At 42.3% G+C, this 16460-nt stretch overlaps 1 protein-coding gene across 3 annotated transcripts in view; it reads right to left on the reverse strand.

The window, feature by feature from the left end:
* Positions 1-16460, reverse strand: part of ATG9A (autophagy related 9A) — a 20646-nt gene continuing 4186 nt past the window's right edge. For 2 of the 3 annotated variants that reach the window (XM_020792027.3, XM_020792028.3), the window contains exons 3-16: positions 14683-14825; positions 14192-14235; positions 13614-13678; positions 13116-13277; positions 12470-12611; positions 11608-12356; positions 8745-8898; positions 8336-8515; positions 7285-7530; positions 6021-6235; positions 5169-5286; positions 4486-4711; positions 3575-3717; positions 1-3434 (exon numbers count right to left, since the gene is read on the reverse strand). In XM_020792027.3, coding sequence (XP_020647686.3) covers positions 3429-3434; positions 3575-3717; positions 4486-4711; positions 5169-5286; positions 6021-6235; positions 7285-7530; positions 8336-8515; positions 8745-8898; positions 11608-12356; positions 12470-12611; positions 13116-13277; positions 13614-13678; positions 14192-14235; positions 14683-14785 — 2553 coding nt within the window. In that variant the 5' untranslated portion in view covers positions 14786-14825 and the 3' untranslated portion in view covers positions 1-3428. Of the gene's footprint in view, positions 3435-3574; positions 3718-4485; positions 4712-5168; positions 5287-6020; positions 6236-7284; positions 7531-8335; positions 8516-8744; positions 8899-11607; positions 12357-12469; positions 12612-13115; positions 13278-13613; positions 13679-14191; positions 14236-14682; positions 14826-15604; positions 15726-16460 lie in introns of those variants that run through there. The other variant, XM_078383451.1, reaches the window with a different exon arrangement.

Below are 16460 nucleotides of genomic sequence, written 5' to 3' on the forward strand. Positions count from 1 at the left end.
CAGATTTAAGTTAGTTTTATTTTTTTAAAAAAAATCCTGTTATCATGGATTAAAATGGACATTTCATAATTCTACTAAACACATATATTTAGTCTTGATATTGTTTTGATGCAGATTCCAACAAGACAATTCCTTTAATTTACAGAAAGTTTCTCAAATGTGGGTTGCAACTGTGTGCAGTAAAGTAAACCTATCTGTTCAAGGCAAAAACACATGAAAGGTGGTTTAGTGTCAGAAGCTCAGTGAATCTGATAGGCAGCATAGACACTGAGACTAGCTCCTCGTTATGTAGATTAAGGATGGACAATTTACAGTCTTGCAGTTTACAACAGCTCTCATCAGCCCTCACCGTTGGCTATGCTGGCTAGGGTTGATGGGAGGTGTAATATACAACCTGGAGAGAGCCACAAACTGTCCGAGTCTGATCTAGAAAATCTTAGCAGCTGAAGAAGTTGCCCAAGCCATAGACACCATCTCAGGAAATGCCTTTTCCTAAGCCCCATGGAAACTCCATCTTTACTCTGGAATGTCTACATATCCCACTTCAGCCCCATAAAACCAGAAATCAGAGATGAAAATCAAAAGTTCATCATAAAGTATAAATACTCCCCCACTTAAATGATTAGCACATCCCTTCTCTATATAGCCAGGTCAGAACTGTGACTATTTTCACAAAACACACTTTGAGCTTTTAGATGTATGACAAAATTAAGAATTAGGGAGATACCTGAATCAAGAGCATCTCTAAGGCCATCAGCCTAGTAGTTTAGATGTTTCAGACAAATGACCTTTCACTCTTTCTCAGTAGTCCAAACTAAGTAAGAGCAAAACTAGAACATGAAGTCATATACATTTTAAAATGACTTTTACACTCAATTATTATCAGTATTGCCGGACATGTTGAGAGTACGTATGGGCTGTACAGAAGCAGAAATTCTATACTCTGAGTGCATTCCTTTATTATTCCAAATTGGTCAAATGTTCTCTGCACAAATCCCGGCTGCTGCAGGCACATGTGTTTCCTTGTCTCAAGCCACAAGGGAGCTCCCTGGCTCATTCTGTTTCCAGAAGTGGTACATTAGCTTAGAGTTAAATGAACAGCAGTCTCCTTGAAAGTTACAGTAACCCATGTAAGCATATGTACCAACACCCAGTGCTTAATTCAGCAAACATCAGCAAGGCCACAGACACTGTGGTGAGGGCTACCCTGAAATACCAGTTGATTCATCTTGCAGGCTGCAGAGGATTTGATCAGGAGACATTTCAGAGAATGACAGCATAGAACCATCAAAGAATGGAACGTCCCTCTTTATTCAGTAGAGACAGCACTATACAGATTACCAGGCGTAAGCTCTGCTTTACAAACCACTTCTAGTGCTCCGCACACCCACAGCCTAGCCTCTTTCATGCTGCAAACAAAACAGGAGGCAGCAGGCAGCTGTACCATGCGCATGGAGATGGGGCAAAGATAAGCATAAGACAGGGCTATCAGCATTCCCCTCAATTCTTTGCTGGTGCAGCTAAAATGCTCCCTTTATTCACTGTCAGAATAAGGCTGCCAGTTTCCATGGGGGAAAGAGATGAAGCAAGCTGAAATAAATTCTTGAAGATAATAACCTCTTCGTTTCTTAAAAAAGGGCAGGAAGGGAAATAGATCTCAGGACTGCAGGATCCCAAACCACAACATTGCTTTGAAGTCAGAGTATTGCACTGGAGATCCCCTGCACAGTCTAGTTTGGTCCCACAGATAGTAAGGATGCAGATTTTGTCTGTGACTGCAAACCTCCTCTCCCACAGAAAGTGGCTTTGGCAAGTGATTATTGGAAGTTGCAGTGGTCATTGTGAATAAATATTCCATATTTGACCCCCTCAGAGAAGGAAGAGCTACATTATAAGTTGAATGAGGTATGTGGGGACCAGTGGTTCCTAAAGAGGGTTAATATTAACCCATGCAACAATTGGCTGGTTTCTACCACATCCTCTTTGTGAGGTTTTTACTAGCTGCCTAGAAAATACTGCTTGTCATGTTAGCTATGCAAATCATGATGTCTCCTACCACTGCCCTAGTGCTAGAGAGCAAGAAAAAGGGCAGTGGAAGAGGTACAAGAGTTGAATGGCAATCATTAGTAAAACTGGGAAAGTACTAGAACCAGCAGAACTTCTGTAGAAGTCATAAGAGTCCCTTATCAAACAGTGTGGGAGGCTTAACTCCTTCTGTAAGAACCTGGAGCCCACCTCTTCCCTAATAGTTTAGACAAGAGAGATGGATTTTATTTTATATGTAGAAACTCCTCTCTTGCTGGCACTTACATGACAGCTGGATACTTACTCTCAAGGCACCTATAACAAAACAAGGACATCACAAATTGGCAGTACCAGTTGGGAGATAAACCCAAACAGGGTAAGGGAATCTGGGAAATATTTAAATATCATGGTAACGGGCAGACCAGCTCAATCCATCCCTCATCCTCACCTGCAGAGCCTCATACTGAATTCTTGGTTCTAGTAGGATGAACAATGTAAAAAGTAAGGGCCTTCTTTAGAAAAGAGCCATCTCTCCAGAGAATGAGGCTTTCTGGCTTGGTAAGATTTGGTGTGAGGATTACTTGGGTTGTTTCAGATACAGACTCAAGCAAACCCCAGAAAAAGTTTGGAGCATTATGTTTTTGATTCTGTGCTTTGATACTAAGAGACAGGGACATGAATGATATGTGGCGTCAAGCAGAACAGGATTTACTGCATCCAGAACAAGGCAAATCCAATAGTAGTGATGGTGGCACTGCAGGATTGCCCCTTCTGGCTTGGCTTCCAAGTTCATGAGTGAATGCTAAAGCAGAACGAAAGGTATGCCCCCCTTTTGCGTGTGAAAAACTTCATCTAAGTCAGGCACTGCTCCGGAGGGAGCCTGTGCCCCGTTCCTGTTATAAAAATAATCTTTCGCAGCCCTTCAATTCCTGAGTCCAAATCTATCTCCTGATTGCATCTTTGATAGTGTTGCAGTCCGACGAGGCAGTGTTTTCCTGCCTCTGAACAGGGTCCATACAGCAGGTCCTCTTCCCACCCTGGAACCTTTCAGGCAGGCTGAGCACCTGTCAATATCCCTGTTTCTTATGTGCTTTGACGCTTCTTTGCAGGTCTTGGATGATTCTCCAACATGGACGAGACGTATGCAGACATGGACAAATATGTAATCACACACACATCCAGCTTATGCACACCTAGCATGCCACTGCCATGATGCATGTCTGGATAGAGTTCTGCCCATCACAAAGGCACTGCTGACCTCATATCTTCTTCCTTCTGATACTGACGTCCAGGACATGGCCTCCTGAGCCAATCCACACCTCTCAGGGTGGTGTAACTCAGAGTCCTGCCAGCTAAGATGGGCCCAGAATCTGGACCCTCCATTTGATCTTCAGCATTCACAGTTACACCTGTTGGAGATTGGAAACATTAGTGGACTGTCCAGTTCTATGGGGCTGGACCCTTGTTAACACCACTTGTGTGGGGATATTTGTATTCGTAGATGAATACCCCCATCTCTAGTCATGACCAAGTATGAACCAAACACTACCTTGTGTATCTGAGGTGGCAATTCATCCTCTGAACTCTCCTCTGGGACAGGCTCTGGGTGTCGAGCAGTTTGGCCATCCTCAGCCCAGCCCCCAAGTGGCAGCCGAGCGAAGTGTGATGGGGCCCTATTCATGGTGCCAGGGTCTGTTATGAAGACAGATAAAGTAAAAGAATAGTGAAATACCACTATTAATAACAGCTTCCTGCCTGATGTTTCTAGGCTGCTCTATCCCTATAGTAATTTACTCAACAGAGATATCCGACATACATATAAAATCTATTACAAGTATTGTTAATCTTGGAGTCAATCCTGTGACAAAGTCCATTATTGTATATCTTATAGACCTATCCTTGGTCATGCCACATGTAACAATTATTGTGATGTAACATGAAAATCAGAGTTAATGAGATCTTTCTGTAACATAAGCAGCAAAAACAAAACTGTCTGGGAAAGACTGGATGATACTCCAATCCTACTGCTTAATCTTAGGCTGACTATAACTATTTATCTTCAACGTGGCTGAACAGCAAAGACTGAGGTCAGAAAGGCCACAAGGAGAGCTGAGGAACTCTCTGGGTAGGACTTGCCTCTTAAATGTAATACATTGATCATATAATTAAACAAAAGAATCCACTATGCTGCAGTGTGATATTTTACAACTTGAACCCATAGGCTAAGTGGCACCACAGTGTTTAACAGGGAGCAAAGCCTAGGGGTGTGCTGTTTTGTGTTTTTGGACTGCAATTTCCAGAATTCTCCAAGAATTGCAGCCCAAAAATCTAAATCAGCACACCTGCAGGTTTCTAGAGAAGGGCTTTGGGGTCTTTTACACAGAAGAACTTATCTCTGGGAAAGCCCTTCCTGGCCAAGGAATATAAAAGAGCCAAGGCTTTTGCACTCCTTACACCTACCTGAGACACCACCATATCGGCGCTGGAAGCTTGCTTGCAGAGCTGCTGTCTCATCTCCAGCCGTCCGAGGTGAGGCAAAAGGATAGCTGGCTGAGCGAGGAATGGTGCTACCAGGGGTGCCCCTCTGAGTCTCTGTCTCCTCCTGTGCACTCTCACCACTCTCATCGCTCTCCCGCCGGTGCCATAAGTGGCGCTCAAGGTCCAACTGGGCATGCTGCTTGTGCAACTGAGTGAACAACAGGGTGAGTTAATCAATTGCTAAGAGCATACCTATCCAACTATGGTGCTACTAATGCATTGCAAGGTATCCCAGTTCACCAGTGAAGCAATCTAAATTGTGCATGGTTTTGCTTTCGCTCTGCACTCTTCTCATAGTTCCAAGCTACATCCATGAAAGACTTAGTACTGTCCTGCAACCTGAAATGGATGCTTATGTTCCCCCAAGTCCAATGTATGATGTACTGACACAAACAGAAGCTCTGGAATCATCAGAATTCTTGTCAGCAGAAGGAGTCACCTCATGATGAAATGAACAATTCTCTTGTCTTTGTGCTAATGTCAGTTTAGTTCTCCATTATGGTACATAAACCTAGATCATTCAGATTTTTATATTAGCTAGATAAATGGCATGGACTTCCATGGCCCAGTGCCAAGACCTGTGCAGTCCTTTGGGATCAGCTCACCTCATGCATGTAGAGTGCATGCAGACTCATCTCGGTAGAAGCATATTCTGAAAGGACGAGGCTCTGAAGCTGACCTTCCCAGGCACTGCTGCCAGAGCTAGCTGTCCTGGCATCAGCCCTGCAGCCAGAATGGAGAAGAGAGTCAAGAAAAGAAGTTAGAAAGGATTCTTTAGTGTTCAGAGGGAACCCCATTCACTGTTTCACTTTGCCATACCTAGGCACACCAAATGCAACAGCTGCCTAAATATACTGGCCCGGACAAGTTAATTTCAGCCACAGCACTTCTGTGTCACTTCTTAGCAATTCATGATGTATCTAGCTGATCAAATATGTGTCCAGCATGCATAGCAGTCTTTTATGAAGTCCTGCATAATTAGATAGCCTTATGCTCTTCCTCACAACCTCCTCAAAATCCATGAAATCCTATGGGCTCAAGAATGGAGGCAATAAAAAATCTCAGAAGCTGCTGCTGTTTCTTGTAAAGGTGGAATACGGGGGTTGGAGCAGGATGTGTAGCTCTTCAGATACTGATGTATTGCATTCCACATTGGTCCTTGCCAGTTCAAACCATGGGTGAGAGATGATGGGATTCTGGAAGGCTACATATTACCCAACCTGAGTTAGGATACTATATTTCCCCCAACATTTGTGTATATGTTTGCAAATAAAAGCATAATGTATGATATACTTCACAAAGATAGCTGTATTCTAAACTAGCACTCAAGACAAAATGCTTATGCTCAGTCCTTGGCCTTTTCTCCTGAGCTCTATATAATATAGAAGCCACTGGCAATGGTGCGGCTAAAAATATTGTAAATAAATAAAAATAAAAAACAATATGCAGTTTCTTACCCCGAGCCTGCCATTGTTCCAGGGCCCCGAATTTGGGAACCATCAGTATGGGAACTCCCATGGACTGTGCGAGCAGATTGAAGAGGAGAGAAAGAACGCAGGGCCGATGCTACCTCAGATACAGCAGAGAGATGGCGTGAGGCCTGGCCATCACGAGTTGCTTGGTAGCCCAATGCAGAAGAGCCTGCAATCACATTAGCAATCAAGCTGTGTGGCTGCAGGGAGAAAACAGAGAAGGTAGTGCAACTTAGGCAGAACACAGACATTCAGCTCTAGTCCTTTAATTAATATGCGGCCCCAGGACAGATGGTGCAGTATGTATATATATTTATGTATGCATAAATAGATAAATGAATGAATGAATGTCTCCCTCTCAATTTTGAAAAGGCAGCCCAACCTTCTTCAGCCCAAAACAGCTTCCAAGTACTGTAACCACAGGAAGACAGCAGTCTAAGGAGTGCTCTTTACAAGGACAGAAGAATAACACATTTTACTTAATATCTATTTTATCACTGTAAGAGATCCTGTGGAAAGGAATCTGGAAATCAAGATGAGTATGGGATCATGGATTATGATCATGGATTATATAGACAGTTTGAGGACTCCAAGCCTTTAGGGTTTGGGTGGGGAACCTGTGGTCCTCCAGCCATTCATGGATTCCAAATCCAGTTAGACCCAGCCAGCACGGCCAAAGATCAAGAATGACAACAGCTGTAGTTCACCAACAAGTGAAGGATCACATATTCCCCATCTCTGCTATAAGTGAATATAACTGAGCTTTACCAAGAAGAAAAGAGAAAGAAGATTTAACATGCTTGTAGGAGACAGTAGAGTGGTAATGAAGAGTACCCATGCCATTACCCAAATGACTCTACTGCCCTAAGGCCTGTGACCACTCTTTTCCGATAGTAGGACACTCAAGGAAATAGGCATATCCTACAGAAACAGCTCAGCACTCTGTTTCTATTTCCCACAGAGTCCTGTGGCACAGTGGTTAAACTGCAATAATGTAGTCAGGACTTTGCTTACAACCCCAGTTCAATTCCAATGGGCTCAAGTTTGACTCAGCCTTTCATCCTTCCAAGGTCAGTAAAATGAGTATGCAGTTTGCTGGGAGGCAAAATGTTGTTTGCATAATTATGTTAACAACCATTCAGAGAATGCTTTTGCACTATCTGGTATATAAACTGAAACAACACAACAACACAGTAAGCCAGGACTATGTTCTCTTCTAATCCCTGCCAGTTCCCTTCAGGCAAGGTACCTCAGATTCTGACTGTAGAGATTGGATGGAGGTGAAGAGGGCATTGTCAGGGAGGACAGCCTGCTGGGCCAATGCCAGGCTGCTATCACGGTGCACACGTTCCTTAAGCAAACCAATGAAGGCTGTGCTTTCCCGAGGCGGCTGCCAGTGTGGGTTGGTGATGGCAAAATGCATGAGGGACAGCTCTGTCTTGCCATCCTCTGCCTGTTGGTAAATGGAGGCTTCTGTCTTCCCAGCTGACATCCACTGCAAAAGATAAACCAGAGGTATCTCAGAGCCTCCATCAAAACCTTTGCTTCCCCCAGAAACATCAAACCATATGCAGCTGCCAAAGCTTTCTGCAAAACCCCAAGAGGGAATGAGCTGTAACAGGGTATGTTTAAGGCAGATTTTTCAGTTGCAACATTATTATGTTAGATCCCATCTCCTGAAAAGCTGAAAACAAATCTTCAGGCTGAGTGGTGGCTTTGGCATCTGTTATGCTACAGTCTATAGGGCTTGCAGACTTTTAGTACTGAAAAAGGTAAAGAAAAGGAGGCTCTGGCCAAAATGAGGAAATAGCTTTAATATGGTTTGGGCATTTCCTAATTCATATGCAAATTATGCTCCATGACACTGCCTGTTTAATGAACAGAAATGCATAATATGTCTAAATTTTTCTGTTTCTCCAGTTATACAGTCATCAGTTTCCAACTGCATGTTGAAAATACCCTGGGTTACAAACTCACTAAGGGCTAACTCTACCAGGGACCTATTAGGAGATTATGGAGTAGAGCAGCCCTTCAGCATACACGTTTTGCTTCATGAAAAATGGTTGTCAGTATAACTGCTGACAATAGGATTGAACACAATTATACATATGTCACCACACATAAGTTGAACTTTATTGCCTAATGTCTGCAAGCCTGTACGCTGCCATTTGATATACCAGAATTTGACACACGTTCAACCTGTTATGGAAAAGGCAACATTTACATTCTACATCCAAAATAAGCATCTCTTTCTGAGATCCTCACCTCTCCCCAAACATCCTAAGTTTGCTGGGACTTACCGCGGGATGTCCATGCTGGCGCACATCCATCTGGGCAAAGGAACAGGTGTCTCCCACACCCACCACCTCCACTGTGAAGTTGCGAAAGAAATCAATAATCTCAAGAGCTTTGGGCCTCAGACAGAAGATGAGGATCAAGGGAGTCACAATAGGGCTTAACAGCTCTTCCAAAATAAACACCTGAAGTATGGAAGACAAAGTCAGATCTCAAGAAACAGACTGCCATACCATCAGCACAACCTTAGGCTAGAACTCTAGGACCTGCCTCTGTTCACACATGGCCTGTGGTTAGAAAAGGTTCCCCAATTTCTGGGAGCACATTTGAGGATAAGATGTACTGAGATCAGGGAGAGCATCTGCTTAAGCATAAGGGCAGCACTGACACAATTCCCTCCCAGCCCCACCTCACCGCCTTGTACTGGAACAGCTGAGCAAATTCATCTCGGGTCTCATAACGGTGAGCATTGCCCTGCCAGTGGTCAGGCATGTAGTGGATATGAGCAAGAATCACGCGAAGCAGCTGCTCTGGGCAGAATACCAGATGCTGGTCTGGGATGAAGGATCTGCAAGAAGGGTAAGATGTAAAAAAATCAGCCAAGAAGATTTAACTCTTAAGGAACAAGAAGAAGATGGAAAAAGAGCCTGTTGGGAAAAGTTGCACATCATTGCATTCAAGGTTTTAAGGGAAGCCATGGCAGATCACCCCCAAAGCTTTTCTAATTCACCATTTTGTTCCTTATGACCCAAACCAGTTTACTCTGGGAAGCCCACAAAGACATTAATGCAACACTATTCTCTTTGTGTTCCTTAGCAACTGGCATGCAGACTCACTCAGCCTATAATACTGGAAGACAGCTGTCATGATTACTTCTTAATGTATTCCTACAACTCCCACCCCAAGGGTTCCTTGTTCATAAAAACACAGAAATACTGGTGGGCATATGGAGAGAAGATATTTTGAGTTCAGATATAGCATAGTCACCTTTAACCAGAATGACTTTTATTAAGGAAAGCAATGTTTCTGTTTTTATATCAAAGCAAAAATTTATAAGAAAAATGATATGGTATGTACATCCTAATATTGTGATTGTTTACACATTACATTTAGATTTATATCCATAAGATTGTTGCTTAAGTTGTAAAAAGTAAATCTGGGTAGGAATGAATCATCTTTTCAAAATTTCACATGATGTGATGGAGAACCTTGGATTTGTGATTCTCCACTGCAAACTAAAACAAGAAATTGCTGGAACAAATGTGACTTATCTTTGTCCAACAATTCTTTGTATTTGGGCTATAAGTTTCTCACATAATGCTATACAGTATTCCATATTCTGTCCATGTAGCTGAGAGCAGTGTTGTTATGTACCATCAAGTCATCTGACACTTACAGTGATCCTGCAAATGAGTGATCTCCAAATGTCCTATCATTAACAGCCTTGCTCAACTCTTGATGCTCAAGGATGTAGTATTCTTTACTGAACCATTCCATCTCATATTTGGTCTTTCTCTTTTCCTGCTGTCTACAGCTTCTCCCTACCTAGTTTTATCATCTATTTCTGTGAGTCTTGTCTTCTACCGAGATGAGTCTGCATGCACTCTACATGCATGAGGTGTCAAAAATATAACAGCCTCAGTTTTGTTATTACTGTATTGCTTTCAGAGAAAGTTCAGCCTTGATTTAAGATCCATCTCTGCCAGTCCACATTATCCACCAAACTTTCCTCCAGTACTTTTTTCTTAACTGACATTTCTCCGGTCAGCTTTTTTCAATCTTCAGTTTTTACATTTGTTCAAAGCAACTGGAAATATGACAGTATGGATGATTGTGGTCTTAGTCTCCAACGACATGCCCTTATACTTGATTAACTTTTTTAATTCTTTAACTGGTACCCTTCCAAGTCTCTTTCTTCTGATTTCTTGGCTGCAGTCTCCATTTGAACGGATGATTTAATCATTTTTTACTGTCAACATTAAAGTTGTGTAGTTCTTCTGTAATCATAATTTGTTATCGTAATATTCAACTGTAACTCTGCTTTTATTTCTTCCACCTTCATCAGACATTGCTTCAAGTCACTGCTACTTTCTTCCAGTAAGTTACCACTTGCATACCTTAAACTACTGTACTGATGTTTCTCAACCAATTTTCATTCCTCCATAATCTAAATCTAATTCAATTTTCCATATATGTCCCATGAGCAGGTTGATCGGATAGGGAAATACACATCTTATTCTTGTTTTCAACTGCTCTGGTGCCTTTCATAGACCCTGCTTGCAGCTCTGTGTTGCTTGATGACCCTCCTCTACTGGGCACTTTGGTGAGTGTTTTTAGATTGAAATATAGTGTGAGATCTCTTTCAATTCAATCTGTGGAGCCATTCATTCCTCTAGTAATTGTTTGACTCGGAATTTGATTTTTCAAGTATTTTCCCATCTCTTTTGGTAGTATAGATCAGCTGTTCACTGACTGCTTTGATCATGGAGCCATTCCAGTTGGCAACAAATCATGCCTCACCTCAGAAAACTCCTACTTGATCCAGCAAGAAAGTTCTATAAAGGTATGTCTGAAGTAGTGACATTCTGTAAAAAAGACTTTATTATCTGACATCCCAAAGACCCTCATAAAGTGGCTAATGAAATGACCCCAAACCATCACAAAAGGTAAGAAAGAGGCTTGCTGGGTTGACCTAAACAATCTCTTTCACTTCAAGCCAGCTTCAGGTCCACGACTTTCTAAAATGGGATAGGCAACTTCAGTGATTCTGGGGACTAACTTCTAATCTTTTCCACCACATATTGCACCGTCCTCTGCTTTACAGCATGAACCCACATAGGCAACCTCATTTCTGGTTTGCAAAACAAAACAAAAACAGATGTAGACACTAACAAGGTGCTTGGAAGCAAGTGCCTTGCTTCAGAATGAATCTTACTTCCTAGAGGCTTTGGGGAGCATGACTCTATTTTGAAACAAGATTATGGTTCCTGAAACACATTCTTTTAGCATCTAAATGTGACATATTTTGCTGCCATGTTGATGTAATCCAACAGCATGTCACTAAATTCACTGGCACTGATAGAAGCCAGCCAGAACATCCTCTGTCCTAGCAACTACATGCATAGAGGACAGCATTTAACAGCTTTTGCTTTTTTTCTGCAGCAGATCCCATTTCTAGCACTTATTTGTAGTAACAACCACCACTTTGCTGATATCCTCAAAATATAAAATACTGCCTCCTAAAAAATGAAGACTTCACTCAGTTTGCCTCACTTACCTGCAGACAGTGACAGCTACCCCGAGGATGGTAATGGTAGTGAGGACATGCTCCACAGCCAGCACATCCTCGTCGTAAATCGTGAGGGCAATGAGGACAGCTAGGATGGAGCCAGCAAAGAAGGCCACATTCTTGGCCACAACAGTGAGCAGGGGCGAAATGAAACAGTTCATGTACTTAGAGGCTGGCTTGTAGCCTTTGCTGAGGCGGGAGTGCAACTCATTATCCAGCTCATTGAAGTGCCGCAGGTAGCAACGGCCATACAGGGACCAACAGCGAGCCCCCAGACTGCCAGGTTCTCGCTTGAGGATCTCCGTATAGCTGAAGAAAGCATAGAGGATCTGCCAGATGAGGATGAGCGGACAGAGTAGGAAGTTAGCAATGCCAATCCACAGGATGCGGGTGCTCAGTTTATCAGCAAGCTCCAGGCGGTTGCTGCCACGCTTATACTCAGCCTTGAGGCTCCATTCGTTTTCAAAGAGTGAGCCTGGACCCCAAAAGAAAATGAGCTCAAAATTGTACTTGAGCCCACGTGTATAGAAGACTGTATCTCCCAGCAGGGGAAGGTGGAAGCGCACTGGTAGTAGTGACTTGTTCACCATAGCAACCATGTAGTTCTTGAAACGTAGGATGCGATGGTAAATGTCCAACTCTGTCAGTTCTTTCTTATGGATGCAGATCTGGTGTTCCTTCTGAATTTGCACAATTCGTGCTTGTACTTCTTGCCATGTATAGTAGGGCAAATTGGACTACAGAGAGAGGGGGAGGGTACAGTTAGCTGTGTGACAAAAATAACAGCCTTTCGTTCTTTGCTTTTGCCTCTGACCTTATACTGTTAGCGGTCTCTGACCCTGACACTTACCATAGGAATCTTTAGAGCACTGATGTAAAAAGAGTGGATCTCCCAATAGCAGCAAATGTTGTAGATGAATTTAATCAGCCGATGGATCCAGAAGACCCCTGCAATCACCAGGATGGACAGGAGAAAGCCATTGGCCTGAATCCTAGGAAAGAAATGGATGCTTAGCTAAGAAGAAGCAACTAGCATCTTACAAGTATGTGTCAACCCATCCTTATTCCCTTCAAATGAAGGCAGTTGTTGGGGGATAGGTGTAAGATCACGCAATGCTAAGACACAGCATTAAATAGTTGAATAGGAGTAATGTTACAGAAGTGAATGCAACTTTATCTCACAAAGCCTTGGGTGGTTAGTATTATTACAAACATCCTCACCAAGTTGAGCCAACTAGACAAGAGTCCACCTCAACGACTGGATTATATTAACACTAGAGACCCCGTATTTGTCAAATACAGAAATAAATATCTGAAAGCAAAGTTCTAACTAGATTAACAACAATGTTCGCCTTGACAGAATTACACTTCTTAGTACACAGTACTCATGGAGTATGACCTAATTAGAGGATCTTTCATGTCCAGGTTTCTTGGCTGCTCACCAAGATGGAAAGGATGGAGCTGAATTTAGAGAAGAACACTGTTTGTTGGTTTACCTGGCACTGCACTCATTGGGGGGCAGGAAGGCATCTGGCAGGGTCACCTTAACAGGATCACTAGAGTGCTGGCTGTGATTCACAAGCTTGTTTGCAAAGAGGATGTCATAGTCAACACAACTGACAAGGAAGGTGGTGAAGGCCACAACAAAGATGAACTGCCTGTGAGAAAAGAGGGCATCCATTAGGAAGCAGCATGGAAGGAGAGATGCTCCTCCATCCCCATCCCCCTCAATTGAGTCAGGCCAACAGAGGACACAAAACCCTAAGTGTCTTTCATATCAGAGACATCTTGCATTCCAGTAGAAGACAGAGAGTGCAAGGGTGAGATTCAATTTCCTATCAAAATGAAAGGCTGGGATCTAGGGACAAAAACGAGTCATCAGTCCTAATATAAAGCAATGACTCCTTTTTTAATTTGACAAGGTGACAATGGGAACATGAGAACGTACTTCCACAAACCCTAGCTGCAAAACATAGGGATGCGTTTCTACTTACATTAATTCAAAGATCTCACTGAGGAGCATGCAGGTGAAGCCATTCTTCTGATGCAGGTTATAGACGTAAGAGTCACAGTCAAGGAGAACTGCTTGGAATATTAGCTGCAGAACCCACCCCTTGCTCCAGCAAACACTCATTTCCAGATTACAGAAAGCATTTCCTCTCCTGGTTCAGCCTACTACACTGAAGCACTGAGCAGTAACCCACCAGAGGATAGAATCAGTAGCTTTCTACCACAAAATTTTCAGTGAAAGGGTTAGCCTTATCATCATACCAGTCAAACTTACAGGGGTTCAATAATGAGTAGGGTATGCTACTCATTGTTCCAAAATTTATACCGAAAACTCTTGCTTTTGCAAATGTCTAAAATGACATTCTGCTCAAAAAATCTTTCTTCTTGTCAGGTGGACAGTCATGTCATTTGAATGAGATGGGAATTGCTCTGAAATGCTTAGGCCAGAAGGAATTTTGAGGGATTGTCATCTCTACTGCAATAAAGTGCCTTCTCCTATGCTTTCTGCCACAATCCACTGCTACGACATAATCATTCCTGCCCTTCCACAAGATAAGGATATACGAGAAAAAAAGAGATCCAGATTCTCAATGTGGTGCCAGGGAGCTAAAGCAGAGAGACAAGGTAAACAAAAACAGAAAAAAAATACTGTCTAAGAATCAGCACAGCAGATTTCACAAAATGACAAGGACAGCAGATAGTCTGATACTGCCAAGAGAAACTTACCATGCCAAAAGTTACACATATCACCCTCAGTTAGAGGGCTTACACTATAGTTAAGAGCTGTACATATTTACCTCTAAGACCAGCTGCAACAAACAGCCTGTTGCACTAAACATCCACTAGAGACCACTGAATTTAATGGGGCCCGTTTCTGAGCAAAGATGCTTAGAATTATGTTGCACAGGAAACATTTCTCTATGAATGCAGGCCAGAAGCCCATTTTTCAACTCCCAAGTTCCTGACCAAATTACATTTTTGCCAAAGACTGGCACCTTAAGCACTGCTCTGCAAGGTGCGTGGTAGTCAGACTGGGAATTCAATCATACTTACATTTACTGCCTTCAGCCACATGAACTATCAGGTCCTCTTCTCCAGGGGGAGAGTCATTGTATGAGGCTTCCAGCCTCTGATATTCAGTGTCAAAGTGAGCCATGTTTTCATGGAGGAAGGCGTCATCCAGCACCACACAAATTCTGAGGCAAGAGATGACAGAGTAAAGAATAACAATCAGACATAACTGGATGCCACCAGTCAGGCTAGGAGACCTTCTTTTTAGTCTTACTTGAAAAAGGAAAGAGTTTTTAAGTGGGAAAAGGGCAAATAACTAGGGAAGGAGAAGAATAAGGAAAGTGGAAATAAACTGAAGACAATGAATGATCGGTAAACATGAAGAGAAGGGAGGTGGCATAGCAATCTCTCCCTCCTTTTCCCTGAGACTGCCTGCCTTTGTAGATAAAGCAATTTTTTAAGCTTCATATTAAGACCTCTCCAACCCTGGTATTGCTTCTGGGCACTCAACCTTACATTGCTCCAGGTTCACAAGCTATTGCCTACAAAGAAGTTATACATCTAAAAAAACTGTTAGTGCATGTACTCTGACAAAACCTACACACATTTATTATCAGCTTAATGAACAGCAGGCACATGTACTTGGCACATATTTTTAGGAAACTATTGGCTTCCCTCAGTGAACAAAGAAAAGTACAATGTTCCACACTGAGGAAATCCACTTCCGGTCTATGCAAAAGCTCTCTTCCATTTCAGTTTTGATCTAGCTTATCTTTTTATGTAATATACTAGAAACAAAACACATTCTAGTGAATGGAATATAAAAACTTGAATATTGTATCTTTTTGTCAGGAAAGCATCATTAAAAACAACATATAAAAATAAAGGCAAATGAACACAAAAACATCCCTCAAGGAGAAAATAATATTTGGTTTAAAGTAGGAAGTTGTGGCTTAAGTTGTACCTCAAAAAGCAATGAAATGTAAACCATAGATCACTCTTCCCTCATGAAACACTGATGTTCACTTTCTGTACTGTAACTACACCCTTAAGTCAGTACAAGAGGTGGCTTGTGTTTAATTCCCTAAAGAGAAAAAAAAAATACAAACCTTTACTAACTTAAGTGTAAGTCCAATATACACAAGAAAACTTCTTATCTCTAAACACAGATCAGTTGGGCTGGACTAGGAGAGATTATGCAATTGAGCAAAGAAGTGTGCCGCAAATCTACTGTTTGTAGATAGAGTAACTATAAAAGCACATGCTTCATTTTAGCTCTTCCATATTCCGAGTGATGCACTATACAGAGCAGCCAGCCAGTGTAATTATACTGTAGTGTTTACAGGGGTAGATATTAAGGTGCAAAAAGGCTGCATCGATCTATCCATGTTTACCATGGGGGAAAGTTAATCTATGATCTGAATTTCTGTACAACAAAGTATAATTTCAACTACAGTGGGGTCTTGACTTAAGAACGGCTTGAGTTAAGAACATTTTGACTTAAGAACCACTCTCATAGGAAAATATTGACTTGACTTACATACTTAGATTTGAGTTAAGAACTGAAAAAACCCACGTGGGAGGCAGGGAAAGTGCAAAATTTGAACTTTCAGTTAACTGTTGGCCAGTGAAAAGGGTGCCTGTCTTCTTCCTCACTCCTCCCAGCGTTTAGAGAGTGGATTGGGAGACAGTCTTCAGACTGCCTGGTACTGTCCTGCCTGGACTGTATTTTCCCTGCCTTCCCTGAACCTTTCTTGACCTAAGAAAAAAAGAAACAAAATATCCCCCTCTAGTGGTCGAAGGCGGAATAGCAGCTTCCC

The sequence above is a fragment of the Pogona vitticeps genome, chromosome 1 (genome assembly GCF_051106095.1).
Source record: "Pogona vitticeps strain Pit_001003342236 chromosome 1, PviZW2.1, whole genome shotgun sequence".
Classification (NCBI taxonomy): Eukaryota; Metazoa; Chordata; class Lepidosauria; order Squamata; family Agamidae; genus Pogona; species Pogona vitticeps.